The 17,694-nt window shown below is 41.2% G+C and overlaps 1 protein-coding gene across 1 annotated transcript in view; it reads right to left on the bottom strand.

Annotated features, from left to right (window-relative positions):
• The window catches only part of LOC124133957 (sodium-coupled monocarboxylate transporter 1-like), a 47,851-nt gene extending 30,672 nt beyond the window's left edge, over positions 1-17,179 (bottom strand). Inside the window, exon 1 of the mRNA XM_048397703.1 lies at positions 15,488-17,179. Coding sequence (XP_048253660.1) covers positions 15,488-15,823 — 336 coding nt within the window. The 5' untranslated portion in view covers positions 15,824-17,179. The remainder of the gene's footprint in view (positions 1-15,487) is intronic.
• Positions 17,180-17,694: the final 515 nt, after the last annotated feature.

Genomic DNA, 17,694 nt, shown 5'->3' with positions numbered 1-17,694 from the left:
AGGTGACTATGCTTGTCGTAAAAGGTGACTATGCTTGCCGTAAAAGGCGACTATGCTTGTCGTAAAAGGCGTAAAAGGATCGGGTGCAAAGGCAAGTCAAATGTTGATCTAAAAATCACGGGAACACCTAAGTTGTTTCAGTTGTATATTCGCCAATTATTAACTAGTTATGAGAGTCCCGGTTGATGAAGTAGTTCCCGCTTAAATTTTGACGCGTCATGTGAATTCTCCTCATTCTGGTGATTATATTCACGACACAGAAAAATATTAAAATCATATTAATAGAAGAATGTGTAATGTGTTTACATTTATTTCACAACTCATTAACCCACAGATGGAGTATGTTAAACGTTTAAACCATGGGTAACTTACCACATAGAAACGTTATTTTAAAAGAAACTAGAACACATTAGATATGAATATATTTAGCTAACACTCCAGCAAATTATTCCCCACCCACAGAAATTCATAAAATGTTCTTGTCAGCCTATAAATTATCCATAAGAATGTGTATCTAGCGTTGTCTACCTGTTAGTGTGTCTTTGATCCCCTACCACAGACATGGCATTGTCTGTCGTCAGCCCCGCCAATGGTAATATGTTAATCTATGTAAATGTATCGTTAATAACATTCCGGTCGTGTTGTGGAGATGAATACTATTTTCCTTCACCCAGCGTGTCAGTGGAAGTGTCTGGAGGGGGGAGCGAGCGAAAAAACTAATAATCTGGACTTGTAAAGTGTTCCCTTTTTTTAATAAATGTTTTTTGTTTTCTTTCAACCTTTTTCTTGAATGTATTTGCAACAAACAGTCGAATCATCAATATGCATCTTAATTATTTTCGCTGGCTTTTGTGAACACCTAGTATCATCACTTTTTAAAAGTGATTCATAAACATATGCTTATGATATAGTCGGAATCTACAGTGGACTGCTTTCAGCAGGTATTTCTAATGGTTATGGAAAAGGTTTTAGCGCTTCTATTTATACAGGGGGCACTGGTGGCCCAGTCGTCTAAGGCGCCGCGATTCGCTGTGAAGAGTTGCGATCTTGGTTACGCCAGAAACCTATGATTGTGGGTTCGAGTCCCCGTTCGCCCCGATTATGTTTCTAGGTTTGTCAGCACCATACCCGTGCTCGTGGGTTTCACCGAAGTGGTAAACGTCTGAGACCTGCATCACTTCGGGCTTTCCTCCCACATTAAGCTGACACGCCGTGAAATAACTGGAATACTGTTAAAAGCGGCGTTACACCAACTCACTCACTCTATTTATACATCCCAAACATGTATGTGTCACTGTTTTGTGAATGTCCACATTATTCAGTGTACATCACAAACGTTGCCACCTTAGTATACATGTCCGTTTCTGGCACTGCAGCGCACATTGCCTGACCATACAGTAACATGTGGATGTGGGTCTCCATTCTCCTTGCGCTGTAAACTGTCACAACGTCACACGCGTCTTTATACCAGTAACAGTGTTACACATGCATGTGTGCTTATGGCAACACAATCACACACTAATGTGTGTCTGCAACATTCCAAGAACTATATTTCGAATCAGGGGGACACGTTCACATTTGTCGTCAATATTATCAGATATTTATGCTAATATACCAGGAAAGCTGATATGCCCTTATATCCCGCGTATATGTATGTGGGTGCAACACTGTCAGCGTTTACGTATGTCTACAACACCGACACACGTTTATGCTGTTTCTGCTAAACTGTCATGAGTTTCTGAACAGTATTACGTATCTGCAACACTGTCACACATGTATGCATGTATCAGGCTAAGGTATGTATTTGTAACAGTGTTATACCTTTATGTGTGTGTCGGCAACACTGTCAGCTATTAATGTATGTGTTTGCAGCACTGCCATACGTTTATGCAAGTGTCAGTTTAATGTAACTATGTATTTGTAACAGTGTTATACCTTTATGTGTGTGTCGGCAACACTGTCAGATATTAAGTATGTGCAATACTGTCAGACCTTTATGCAAGTGTCAGTTTAATGTATGTACTTGTAACAGTGTCATACCTGTATGCATGTGTCTGCAACACTGTCAGACAATAAGTATGTGTTTGCAATATTGTCATACGTTTATGCATGTGCCAATTCTATGTATGTATTTGTAACAATTTCATGTGTTTATGTACATGTATTTGCAACACTGTCACACATGTATACATGTGTCTGCAACACAGTCACACGTTTATGCATGTGTCTGCATCACTGACACATGTTTAAACGTGTGTCTGAACCTGACGAACTTTGGAGCGATCTATCTTAATAAGAATGCTATGCACTTAATCGAAGTTGGATTGTGATATCCTCCACCTGTTCGTAATTAGACGGTCGATAAATCGGCTGTTTTATCAACACCGTGTTATTGTAATTTGAGACTCCTGATTTATCGCCACTGTACAATTATAACTCAGATCCTAGTGCTCAAATACGCGACAAGTTGACACAACTCATCCGCGCGGGTACGTACTGCTAGTTGTTGGGTATTTATCAAGTTCATTCTCTGTTCTAGTTACGTGCTGAGGGCAGCAAGCAGGCTCTTGACAACAGTCGACATTTTTCTTTCTCTCTTTTTAAGCTGGGTGATGTTTTTTAACAAAGGTTTACCTTTTGAAACCACAGTTTAACCGGGGATTATGTGTGTTTGTGTACTTAACACCTGAGGTCCCCCAGATGCTCGGGCAGGTCAGGGGGTATGTAACAATTACCATGGAACAGAAACATATTGACATAAACTCAGGCGTACTCTCAACGAGGACACGAGGCTAGCCTAGTGGTTGAAGCTTTTGCTCGTCTCATCGACGACCTGGGTTCGATTCTCTAAATGGCTTGCAATTAGACAAACTTGTTATTTTCACCATAATAAAGATATAATATTGCTAAACGTGATGGCTACAGTATCATATGTCTTATATCGTAATGGCTACCGTATATTCCTTATACTAGTATTTTGGTGGCTAACGTGATATAGATCTTATATCGTGATAGCAACCGTGTTTGTATATCGTATGCGGGCTACAGCGGCACATAAAGAGAAAACTACACTCATACTCGTTAGATAGCGGTTTTGCGAAACGCGCGGATGTTCCAGGGTATCTGACCTAGGGAGATGATTTGTATCGATACTGTTAAGTTAGAGCCATGTGAAAGTTTTGTAGTGCACGTTCACCCATAAACAAACACTTGCCACAAAATATGCTTCGAATGGGACACTGATACGGCACACCCGCAATATCCGACCCCGCAAGTCGAGATATCGGTACGAATATAGTAAACAGCTTCATACAGCCACGCTGAACGTTTTGAAATGAAAATTGAAAATCGAAAGTGGTCGGGTGCATCGAGGTCATAGGCACTGACCAAGAGACCCCACTCTATCTGTAGTTTGTATGAACATGGAAAATGGATGTAGCTGGATTGTTTATAACGTATGTAGTACATATACGTATATCTAATACAAACGCCAAGAAATTTGAACCGTGTGACATGCTTGTTTGGTTTGACTTCATCTCGAAGAAGTCTCGTTTATTTATGGATGGAAAAACATTCTTGTGTGACCTTCATGTGTGACCTCAGCGAGATCACGGTTATCCAATCCAGTGTAATGAATGATTATGATCCAGCTATAGTAGAAAACTTTCTAAAATTCTGTAAAGCTTCACGCGTGAGGAGAGCATGTTATCATTAATTACTGTACACTCTGTTATCTGATATCGTAATGGCTACCGTGATATATATCTGATATCGTGATGGCTACCGTGATATATATATATCTGATATCGTGATGGCTACCGTGATATATATCTGATATCGTGATGGCTACCGTGATATATATCTGATATCGTGATGGCTACCGTGATATATATCTTATAGTGTGATGGTTATCGTAATATATATCTTATTGTGTGGTGGCTAGCGTAATATCTATCTTGAATATTATATCGTGATTGCTACCGTAAGTTAAACCTTATAACGCGATGGCTACCGTGTTATATTTCGTATACTAGTATTGTGATGGCTACCGTGATCTATATTTCATATCTTGATGGCTACCGTAATATATATCTGATATCGCGATGGCTACCGTGATATATATCTTATAGTGTGATGGCTACCGTGATATATATCTGATATCGTGATGGCTACCGTGATATATATCTCATATCGTGATGGCTACCGTGACATATATCTCATATCGTGATGGCTACCGTGATATATATCTAATATCGTGATGGCTACCGTGATATATATCTTATAGTGTGATGGTTATCGTAATATATATCTTATTGTGTGGTGGCTACCGTAATATCTATCTTGAATATTATATCGTGATTGTTACCGTAAGTTAAACCTTATAACGCGATGGCTACCGTGTTATATTTCGTATACTAGTATTGTGATGGCTACCGTGATCTATATTTCATATCTTGATGGCTACCGTAATATATATCTGATATCGCGATGGCTACCGTGATATATATCTTATAGTGTGATGGCTACCGTGATATATATTTGATATCGTGATGGCTACCGTGATATATATCTCATATCGTGATGGCTACCGTGACATATATCTCATATCGTGATGGCTACCGTGATATATATCTAATATCGTGATGGCTACCGTGATATATATCTAATATCGTGATGGCTACCGTGATATATATCTTATAGTGTGATGGCTACCGTGATATATATCTGATATCGTGATGGCTGCCGTGATATATATCTAATATCGTGATGGCTACCGTGATATGTATCTTATTTTTTGGTGGCTACCGTGATATATATCCCATATCGTGATGGCTACCGTGATATATATCTTATACTGTGATGACTACTGTGATATATGTCTTATATTGTGATGACTACTGTGATATATATTTCATTGTGGGATGGCTACCGTGGTATATATCTTATATTATGATGGCTGCCTTGATAGTGAGATGAAGACAGTGAATTCTAGTTTACATTATGATGGTTAATGAACTTTATCTTATATTGTCAGGGGTACCATGAGGTCAGGTAGATATCGTGATGGGTATCTCATCGTGATCTAATAATATCACGACACTAATGCATGGCTTAATGGTGAAGCGAATGGAGTAAGGCTGTCGTACCGCGGTACTAAGAAAATAAATAACATATAGAGTGGTACATTCCAGGTGTTGTGGCGTATGTCATTACCCCAGAAGCGAAGACAAGGATGAGAATATGTGCCTCATCATTCACTTGTAATCACGTAGCTCCTGTCAGTAACAGCGGCTTTCTACGTGTGAGTGAGTGAGTATGGTTTTACGCCGCTTTTAGCAATAATCCAGCAATATCACGGCGGGGGACACCAGAAATAGGCTTCACACATTGTACCCATGTCGGGAATCGAACCCGGGTCTTCGGCGTGACAAGCGAACGCTTTAACAGCTGGACTACCCGACCGCCCCTTTCTATGTGTACTTAACATAGGTATCAACACAGGTATTGATATAAACAGCCAACTGCTTAATGAACCACAGACCGACTAAGTGGATAGTGGATTTTGCGTCTGCACGGAGAGCGGAAGGTCGGTGGTTCGATCTCCGGACGCGTCATACCAAAACACGTTAAAAGATGGTACATGTTGTTACCGTACCTGACGCAAGGTATTATGGGGACAAAACAAGGCTTGGAGTCAGTAGGCTTATCCAGTGGGCTAGTACTATGAAACCGGCATTAGTCCGGACTAGTACAAGCAGCCACACATACACATTCGTTCATTGACGTTTCTATACCGGTGCAATAATCTTGAACGTAACGTCACCTCACCTCATCCTCTCTGAAACCAACGTTCCAACGAAGTATCACTCACTGCTTTAGTTTGACATACATTAAGCCTCTGGGCCCCGTTCCACAAAGAGATCGTAGCGCGACGACTGTCGTAAGTCTATGTTAAAGTATGGGAGTTACGATCATCTTAGCGCTACGATCTCTTTGTGGAACAGGGCCCTGGACGTTTATAACTAGGTTTAGCTGAAGTGGACTTATTCGTTCTATTCCTTGTAGTGGAGATTTGATCACCCGTTAGAATCACCGTACTTCATAAAAGAAAGAGAATGTTTCCTGCAAAGATTTTATTGTGTTGACCGGTTAACCCAAAGTTTAACAAACAATTAAGGCACCCCTCAAAGCGACGTATGCCATTCATTAGAAAAAGTAACAACTTATCATGCAGTGTATATTGTTTGCTGTTGTAAAAATCCACCCACAGTGAGTGAGTGAGTGAGTATGGTTTTACGCTGCTTTTAGCAATATTCCAGCAATATCACGGCGGGGGACACCAGAAATGGGCTTCACACATTGTACCCATGTCGGGAATCGAACCCGGGTCTTCGGCGTGACGAGCGAACTCTTTAACCACTAGGCTACCCGACCGCCCCCCACCCTACAGTAATTGTGTTTATGTAAATGCACAAATGTACAGCCACATGCACAAACGTGTACAGTTATACTGTTTGTTTTGTTTGTTGTTTAACGCCTAGCTCAGCAATATTCCATACATATATGACAGGCGGTCTGGACCAGACAATCCAGGAGGATCGATCCACGCGATTGGGATACGGTGACATGCATCAACCAAGTCAGCGAGCCTGACCACCCGATCCCGTTAGTCGCCTCTTACGACAAACATGGGTTGCTAAAGATCAATTCTAACATGGATCTCCACGGGTAAGATTATACTGTATCATATATATTTCAGAATTAGAAATTGGCACTATTCCTGTAGATTCTGTAAGGCGTAACCAATAGAGATACGTCTTAACATCGTGTCAATTGTAACATTTATCACTTGAACAACTTTAACACTTTTCAGTCCAAAAAGAAAGATAGGTCTTGTATAACGACATCACGCAAAGAACGGCATGCGTTGATCGGCACGTGGCCAACATTGAAGAGGGCAATACATTACTTATTTAGGGGAAAACATAAGTGTAAATGCTGACAATAGTGATTCAGTAATAGTAAACCGAAATGAATGCTGAAAATAGCTGATGTTTACGTATTTCTCGAGGCGATAAAATTTATCAAAACTCGGCTAAATATGTTGCATTGGCATAACACATAATATTAAAGATGCCACTGTCAACAGGAGCGAGATTGCGCAAGATTGAAACGCAAAAACTGAAGCTTGGCATTAAAGTGTCACAAGCGTTGCAATATATAACACCGACGTTTGAGATGCATAAAGATTTAAGATCATATTACCTGTCGGTTAAAATATGATTGTGAAATAACTGTTTGAAATTGACGTCAGTGGCTTTAGGTCTCCGATGACACCACGCTCATCGCAGTAGCAGTAGCAGTAGCAGTAGAGACGTCCCGACCAAACGCCTAACCACCGAGTGAGTGAATGTAGTTGAACGCCGCAATTTTCCAGCTTTTTTCACGGGGTCCTATATAATCGATTCTGGGCCAGGCGCCGCAGCGGTTGATAGCATGAGCTTCATTTGGGGTGATGACACACAATCAACCCGACAGTGGGGGTAACCTGGTGATCAAAACATTAGCCCGTCACGTCTAAGGTCCGTGTTACATTCGACAAATGGGTACAATGTGTGAAACCTCACTCACTCCCGATCAACCAGATCACATATTGTGATCACTCACTCCTCATCCAATTCAGACGGTTCTTACGATAAGCAAGGGGCACTTGTGTCCTAGATCCTGCCTGTTCGAAAACCTTGAGATATGGTCTCTACGAATTACCGTAACTCTATAGTTTATCATAGGCTCACGACTGTCGCTTTGTGGATCAGGGCCTATGTTCGAAGCATTGACAGCATCTCTCAAGGGTTATAGGTCAAACGGAAAATATATGCCCCGTGTGCCGAGGATGGGTCGAATATATCCTTTTTGCGCATAACACAAGATGGCTCTTCTATATGATTATTTCAGTTACAGGACCCCGGGGCCCCTTGCATAAACTACATTACAGGTAGCTGAAAGTGCGCGATGCATGTTTTGACAGGTTGCAATACCCATGTAATGAACGCATTCCATGTCTCAGAAGATATTTCCGCTTGTTCTATAGTTTTCCGACATAACGACAGTTTGCAGTAGATATTGAGACAAGATCAAAGGAAATACTGAACTTATAACAAGGAAGCACACATACAGTATATTTAAAGACACAAATTGTAAGATGCATCTGTGGATTTGCTTTGGTTTGTGTTTCTCAAAAGAAACAGGTATCATGGATTTAAAGATATTTCTTTAAAATTTGATTCAAGATTTCTTTCGCCGTTTTGACGTTTAGATTCTCAGAAAGCATGGCCGTATATTTCATGTTAAATAATCAGCATCGCTACGAATCAACTGAGATAGTGACCAATGGCATTCATGACCTTGTGGGGTGGCTACCAACACCTGGGGGTTAAAGCGTTCGCTCGTCACTCTTAAGACCCGGTTCGATTCCGCACATGGGTACAATGTGTGAAGCCCATTTCTGGTATCCCCCGCCGTGATATTGCTGGAATATTGCTAAAAACGGCGTTATACCATACTCACTCACTCACTCACTCACTCACTCGTGTCCATCACTAACATCAGGATAGCATATAAACTGCTGGGCGAAAGAAAGTATACACCCATGTTTGATGGTGGCCAACTGGAAACAAACAAGAAATGGTTATTCATGGTGATGTATTTCATACACAGTTGTGTCTTGGATCTTAAGTTTCCAGTGTTTCGGCGAGGGTTTTCAACCCAGTAACGTTTTGATAACGTTTGTAATTTTTTGGTCACATCCGATTTTCAACTGTATACTTTCTTTTGCCCGGTAGTGTACTTATTGCACGTGCAGTCTGAAGTGATATGGTAAACAATGTGGGTTGATGGCATCGGACAACCTCGGTGGAATGATCTCACTATTGTTTGTTCTTTTCTGAGGTCAAGCAGTGCACTCATTTCAGTGACAGTTGTTTTCTTAAACCAAAATGAAAATAACATCGCAAAAGTTGCGACCCCGTTAAAAGATCGCAACGTGACCACATACTGACAACGCATTTGCGACGTCCCACAACTGCGACGCGGTTTTAGCAACACTCCCTGAGAGCAAATCAGTGATGCGACGCGGCCAAAGTTTGCAATACATCGTACGAGATAAATCCAACGGGTCTACAGGCAACCATATGCCCACAACCAAGTCACACCCTGAACACCAATTCAATTACACCGAGGAGCAAACACAATTACTCTAAGTTAATTTTATCATAGGTTTGATTTTTAGTTGAAAATATCTTAAGTAACCGATGGTATATATCCCAAATGATGTACTGTACTGGCGCTTAGTCACCACTCAAAGAATTCTTCTACATGGTTTTATTTCATAAAACCTTTTTTTTATTTAAAAAAACTTTTAAAACTTTAAAGAATTTCGCACAACATACTACTACTGATGGGTATCTTAGAAATGTTATCTCTGAAAATCAATAAATTTACTTTCTTTCGGCACAACTTTTAAAACTTTAAAGAATTTCGCACAACATACTACTACTGATGGGTATCTTAGAAATGTTATCTCTGAAAATCAATAAATTTACTTTCTTTCGGCACAAATGTACATTTCAGGCAAGGAAGGGAGCATGTGTTGAACACTCATTTCTCACACCAATTTTCATTGAATCAAATTTTTTTTACATAAAATTACTTTTTACAAACTGTTGCGGGAATGAACGATGGTTAAACAGACATCATCAAATTCAACAACAGTCCTTTTAATATCTCTATGACATAGAAAATCAAACTCGGTATACTTTCTTGTGCCCCTCAGCTTAAAACCCTCCCAAAGAAATATTGATCTAAAAAAGGCCATTACATCCTACACTGTAAAACATGAGTTTAGAATGTACACATGCAGATCTAAACATGTTTAGGACTGTGTTTAAATCATAAACGGAATACACATATGATGTGTTCTATCTGAACACGTTTAGGGTCTAATCACAAACTTATGATTGTGGGTTCGAATCCCGATTCGCCCCTATTATGTTTCTAGGTTTGTTTGTTTCAGCACCATACCCGTGCTCGTGGGTTTCACCGAAGTGGTAAACGTCTGAGACTTGCATCACTTAAGGCTTTCCTCCCACATTAAGCTGACACGCCGCGATATAACTGGAATACTGTTAAAAGCGGCGTTAAACCCAACTCACTCACTCTAAACACATGAAATGAGCCATTTTCTCACAGCCACCTAAACAGAACATGCCCATAATCAAAACATGTTTAGAATACATGGACTTTACTCAGGCAAACTGGCAGTACCAGAAGGCTTCATTTAAATCTTTGAAAATAAATATTTATTAAAATTACACATAGAGACAATATGTCTCGGTTTGTTTGTTTGTTGTTTAACGCCGCACTCAGCAATATTCCAGCTACATGACGGCGGTCTGTAAATAACCGAGTCTGGACAGTCCAGCATCGATCCACTCAATTGGGATACCATGACATGCATCAACCAAGTCAGCGAGCCTGACCACCCGACCCCGTTAGTCGCCTCTTACGACAAGCATAGTCGCTTTTTGCGGCAAGCATGGGTTTCCGAAGACCTATTCCACCCAAGAGATTCACGGGTCTGTCTCGGTTTGACACAAATCACTAATGACACAGTGACCTTAACTGGAACAACCAAGGCAAGGGAGCCCTTCTCCATCTATACGTTTACAGCTCAACTCCACGTTCAGTTCTCTCAGTTATAACCTTTGCTTGAACACTGCTTGCGGACGATTTCCTAACCAAGGACGACCTAAGAAACCCTGTTGACCATGGTATAACCAATGTTCACATGTTTACTGATTGGCGTCATTCTTCGGTTGAGGGGCGGTCGGGTAGCCTAGTGGTTAAAGCGTTCGCTCGTCACGCCGAAGACCCGGGTTCGAATCCCGACATGGGTACAATGTGTGAAGCCCATTTCTGGTGTCCCCCGCCGTGATATTGCTGGAATATTGCTAAAAGCGGCGTAAAACCATACTCACTCACTCACTCACTCATTCTTCGGTTGAGCAAAATTGCCTATACTTATACCCCGTTCACATGTGTGTATATATGCATACGTGTGTAGAAATACATACAGTCAAGTCCCGTTAATCCGACATCGTTGGTTGCATATGATTATGTCGGATAAACGAAATTAAGTAGTATCAACGTTCGTGATCGAAAATCGGACAACTACACGATAGGTAACGATACAAACCACGTAATAAAAAAAAAGAGGTGAGTATACTTGTCATGCGAACGCGTTTACTCATGGGTGTATATTTACACCAAATTTGCATCGTGTCTGGAGCAGGTGCAAAAGTAAATGTAAATTTCCACTGTGTGTATATGTTGCATGTGAACGTTTATGTTAACGTAAGAGGATAATCTAATTAATATCTGTTCTTTTGCCAACACCAAACAAATTGTCAACAGTTGTTAACTTCATGCGTATATACAGAGTTGAGCGGACGGTGTTTTCTTTTGGTTTCAATGAGTCAAAACTTTGTGTACAAATTAAATCAAACACATGTTGCTTCACGCGAAAAGTTTTGGTGAAGTAACTCTCTTCTCATTCAACTTTGATTGGAAAACAACCTGTTTTGTGTTGAAAGTCTTAAACAGACTGACGAATATGTGTGCCTTACACAATTTAATACTTTATTTACACACAAGTTGATTTTCATGCGAACGCATACTAAATTTACATATACACATGTATGTATAGTTACACATGTGCAAAATTACTTACGTTAGTAAATGTTGTGCATGTGAACGGGGTATTACTCAACACTTGTTATCATCTCATAGTTGTGTGTTATAGCAATTGTGCAACTTCGATGATGACTTTGTGCTCTGTCTAATGTTCAACACGTTATTTAGAACTGACTTGTCGCTCGTCATGAATTAAATAGAAAACGTACAATGGTAGATTCGTTAAGCAATAAAACACATGTTAACCCATCCCAGGGGTGTGTTATAGCACATGGCTGTCGTGTTTTCCCGTCTCCTGGCATCTATTTTGTGTTATATCAAAGGTTGCGTTTTATTCAGTGAGTGAGTGAGTATGGTTTTACGCCGCTTTTAGCAATATTCCAGCAATATCACGGCGGAGGACACCAGAAATGGGCTTCACACATTGTACCCATGTCGGGAATCGAACCCGGGTCTTCGGGGTGACGAGCGAACGCTTGAACCACTAGGCTACCCGACCGCCCCGTTTTATTCAGGGTGCTGGCCTACGTTATGCTTGATTAACAATGGATAACCCACGCTGAACCAAGTCAACACTGGTTGTCGAATTATAATAATCGAACCAACGTGGTGTAAATCACCGTACGGAGAGATGTGATCGATAATAACAATATGTCCCATGGGTTTCTGCCATATGGCGGGAACCATGACCCAGTTCTTTCTCAGTTACATTAGAGTGAGTGAGTGAGTTGAGTTTAACGCCGCTTTTAACAGTATTCCAGTTATATCACGGCGTATCAGCTTAATGTGGGAGGAAAGCCCGAAGTGATGCAGGTCTCAGACGTTTACCACTTCGGTGAAACCCACGAGCACGAGTATGGTGCTGACAAACCTAGAAACATAATAGGGGCGAACCGGGATTCGAACCCACACTCATAGGTTTCAGGCGAATTACAATAGAAACAACTCAGATCTTGTGAATGATTTACTGAATAGGTACAACCCGAAGTGATTTACTGTAACTTTGAACCCTGAAGTCTCAACAAGGCAGATCTCTGTTCGATACATATGTTCTTTGTTTAACGCTGAACTCAGCAATATTCCAGCTATATGTCGGCGGTCTGGAAAGTGAGTGAGTGAGTGAGGTTTTACTCCGCTTTTAGCAATATCACGGCGATGGACACCAGAAATGGGCTTCACGCATTTTGTACCCATGTAGGGAATCGAACCCGGGCCTTCGTGACGAGCGAACGCCTTAGCCACTAGGCTGACCCACCAGCCCCGGCGGTCTGGAAATACTAGAGTCTGGAAAAGACAATTCTGTGATTGATATCAAGAGCATCGACCTACGCAATTGGGATACGATTACATGCATGAACCAAGTCAGCCAGCCTGACCAGCCGATCCCGTTAGCCACCCCTGAAGACAAGCAAATTCGCCTTTTACGGCAAGCATGGGTTGCTGAAGACCTATTTTAACCTGGATCTTTACGGGTTTGATACATCTTGTGGAATGGACGTAGAATCAGAGTAAAAGATTTGTTTTTAATGAGATTGCAGGGTTCAAAGTTTCCGTAAATCAACTGGATTGGACGTAAAAAGTAAAGAATTCACAAGTCCCCGACACTAGGCTCACCTCAATCTCAGAGGATCAGGGGCCACTTGCACAAAGCGATCTTAGCGCTAAGACTATCGTAAGCCTATGTTAGAGTATGGGAGTTACACTCATCTTAGCGCTAAGATAGCTTTGTGCAAGTGGGCCCAGATCAACCCGCATTAAATCCATGTTGGAACCGATTTCACTTGTGCATGTGGCAATGACATTCGATAACACAATCTGGTGGCAGCTTTGACCCTTAAACGTTTTTGCTCGGTATCAAATTTCATCCCGGATTTCTTTTCTTTAAGAGTTGCGAACTCGTTCTTATGAACAACATGCGGAGTGATATGCATTTTCAATCGGTACGTGGTTTACTGTGAAATCATGAAATATTACTACTCCATTGCTCCCCGAGATATCATGAAGATATCGCAATAAACCGAGGGGACCCGAATGGTGTTGCCGAGGTTCTCTGAATGAGAGCCGGTCAAAGAGTTACTTCCCTTATAAAAGACACTTATTATTTTTTTAACATTAACAGATTTGTTCAAGGAAAACAAATTGTCGTGATACTCCAAGTTATTATATATTTGTGAACTGTTCGGTCGTTGAAAGTTAAAAAAAAAATCAACAAGCTGTGATTCTTTTTATTGTTTAGATAGCGGTCATAACATGATATAATTGCTATAGCAAATGTCCATGGCCTACTAAAAAGGTCGTAATTGCCACACGGTCGTAAATTATCCACTGCAAATCCGCGTGACTTTCTAACACTGATCCCCCAATAACACCGTATCACATAAGTACATGTATACCAACCCTTTGCGCTTTATGTAGTTTTCAGTATGTGTTGAGTCAACCATATAATGTCAATAAAGATCACTGAAATCTATCTCAAAAGTATATTACTTCCTGAAACAGACCTGACGTGGCTCTGTCCCTGTGAATGCGATCGAGGGATAGCTCCCTATGCAAAACATTACCTATTACCCAGAGCTATAGAAAACCATGTTACGCATAAAGCTGTTGCACGTTACAGGTGCGCGATGGCCCTGGACTCTGGCCTTCTCCGAGAACCAATCCATGGTAAACTATACATTATATATACATGTTCCCGTCACTGCCGTGTGACGGCAATATTTGCCATCGGTATACATTCAAATACAATTGCTTTTATTGAAGTCGTTTAAAGCATATTTACATTATTAAAAGCATATAGAACTCGACGGCTTATGGGGACTAGATAGTTTGTGAAGAGCTGGTATTGACAAATTCCCGCGCTTAATGTGTCAGCTACTTTTTACTTACTCACATGACGGGCCTCATGGTGACCTCTGCGCTTTTCTCACGTGCTTTTTATAGACTCCTTAAAGCGATATGTGAGGCTACCAAAGTTTAGCTGTTCGTGTCATTGATTAATAAATGTTTCATTTTTACTGACTTATATAACTTTGTCTATAATTAATAACGCTTTTACATAATGTCGGCAAATATATAAGCCGTTTTAATTAATGAAAGTAGACATGCTTCATTTGAGCACATCTGGACAAAACGAACAGAACTCGACAATGATAATGAATAAAAATCTGCAATGGGAGTACGAATTTACATCAGGACGGTGATTGCGGATTACATTCCATTGCTAAATTCACACCATGGCTAACTGAGATGTAACTATCGTAGTAGCACCTAACACTATCACATCTTTAACATATTTAAATAATTAAGCACTCGCGCCAATAAGTGAGTGAGTGAGTGGGTAACGCGGCTTTGAACAATATTTCAGGAGCACCAAGGTACAAGATGCCACTTAATGTGTGATGAAAGTCTACGGTTGCTGCAAGACATTTACCAATTTGGTGAAAACCAAGAGCTCGGATGTAGTGTTGCCAGGCCATGGATCATAAATGGGGTGAGTCTGAGGTTCGAATCTCGGCGGTTCAGCGGATCATGACAGTACTAAGGGACGCAACTCTGCCCAGCGAGATGTGAAGTCTTAGACTAAAGGCAAATGTGTCATCTCTTACAGACAAACATAGTATGTATGATATACATTATTGTACTCTCGCTATCATAAAATGAGATCTGTTTCAAAAGTTTTACAACTTTTTTAAGGGTCACAACCTTGATTTGTTTAAATATAAATTTGAACAATTACCTCGTAGACGCTCCTGAGCTTGAGTCTGTGGAAGAGTGGGATGAACACATGTGCAGTGATGGGCACCGAGATAAAGTAGGACAAAGCGTTCACCCAGAACGCAGCACCAAACAAATAAATCTCCACAGGAACCGCCAGCACCGTGATGGCGGACAGGAAGCTGGCTAGGACAGAGAAGGCGACCGGAAGGAACTGCATATCCCGGCCCCCCATCAGGTACTCGTCCGTTGTCTTCTGTCCCCCTCGCCGACAGCCATGATACAGTCCTATCGCCGCCGACACCGCCAACATCAACGTCAGCACTAAGTAGTCGTGCCAACCGAATCTTTCCGACATTTTCACAAGTGTCGTCTGCTACGACAATGACGTCACTATATGTGGAGATCCCTCAGGTTTTCCTCGAAACTGTTTCTGGTATTTGTCGTCAAGTGTTTGCAGTCATATATCTGAGAACATCTGTCCAAGATCGACACTGATTGGTCGAGACAACTGCTTGTCACTTATGACTCGGTTACCAAAGTTTCAAAAAGTGTCAGACAAACCTCATCCTTCTAAGAGCGTACGTTTCCAACTAGGCTGCGAATGAACCAGTATTTCCAAGATACTGACTGGTCGTTTGCTCTGTTTTCTTCTCCAATGATACAGCGCTAACACGAGGCAAGCCACAGGAAATCCTGGGTCTGCCTTAACATATGTACCGAGAACACTTTGTGATTATGTAGTATTTACACTTTTCGCTTTGTAACTGCAGATGCAATATCTTCATATTAAGCGTGTATAATAGTATAATCTCTGTACGGATAAATTCCGATTACCCTTTCATAAAGTCAATAAAGGTCTTGTCGCTCACCACAGTACTGTGCTATTCCGGATGCTGAACACAAACAAGGTCTGTGTGGTCGAGTGTACTCGTTAAGCCTTTGTCGCCGAAATCCACAAATACACACAGGTAAAATTCAATTAGGAAATTCTATTACCACAACAATTGATAAGGCTCTTTCAACGTACGAACAACTTTTCTTCCTCCAAATCCTTTTGTGTTCCCAGGTATCTATTACTCGTTGTAAAGGTATTCAATTAATTTTCAACAAAACTCGCGTTAAATCTTTTGGTTCAAAAGGTGAACTTCGTGTTTCCTAACACAACTGTATAAAAAATCCTTTTCGCGAATCACCGAGACCTCACCTTCAATGATGAAAGTTCAAAAACACAAACGAAATTTATCATGAGAACAGATCGCACAAAGGAGGCGATATAAGCGGCACCCTTAAGTGTTCCAACTTAACCTGTATACTCGCAACACCAGTGAGCCTCTGACGAATCCAGCACTATCCTTCTCTCATCCACACCTTCACTCAAACAATCCCGTCCGTGTTACTTGCCCTGGGGGAATTCCCAACTCTCATTTCCATGATTACTATAGCGCACTCTATCCTGCACCAAAAAGTTCATCCTCGCTTGACCGCCTGACATGCCGTCTGCTTCTATCGTTTGAAAACGGGTGCTTTCTGTTTGTGATGTAGTACCGCGTACGGAAGTAAGCAGCGATAATATTCCGGAGAAGTGTATTCGTCTGCTCACCCCTGAGTCGAGTCAGGCACCTGTATCGTCTGCTACGGTAGACGTGATTCGAGCACACCTGTCGTCTGCAGCGAGTGGACAGTTAACGGCTTACTCCGAACACAGCGCGAGCGCAGCTCTTAACACTACCGTGTTACACAGTCGAGAGGGAAGGTTTATTTGGCAACCACCGTTATATTCCAATTACCTGGATAGGTGTTTTTTTAAAGGGTACGTTGTGAAGAATTGGGTTTTATTTCCGATGTTGTCAGATTTCCCAATCAACACACGGAATAATTGAGAAGTGTTTGATGTAGATTTACTTTCATTGTAGTAAAACCTACAGCACCTTTCCTCCGAGTGACACAGAAGTGGTGTACCCCGGTTGTCCCCGACTAGTGATTGGGAATCCGGACAGGGCATAGTGAATGAATATTGTTTTACGCAGCGGTATTGTTTCTTCTATAACAAACGCCGCCGTGACATTGCTGGAATATTGCTAAAAGCGGCGTAAAGCCATACTCACTCACTCACTCTTTTATTTATGTCGGCTTTAATGACAAGTAATGTAATGACAAGTACTGTGGACCTATTCTATCCCATGCTCCAATTCATGACGTATTCTACCACATGTCTCCTCACAGGGA

The sequence above is a fragment of the Haliotis rufescens genome, unplaced genomic scaffold (genome assembly GCF_023055435.1).
Source record: "Haliotis rufescens isolate VD_foot unplaced genomic scaffold, xgHalRufe1.0.p SCAF_17, whole genome shotgun sequence".
Taxonomy (NCBI): Eukaryota; Metazoa; Mollusca; class Gastropoda; order Lepetellida; family Haliotidae; genus Haliotis; species Haliotis rufescens.
The sequence above is the reverse complement of the archived record's forward strand: the minus strand, read 5'-3'. Positions and strand labels throughout refer to the sequence as shown.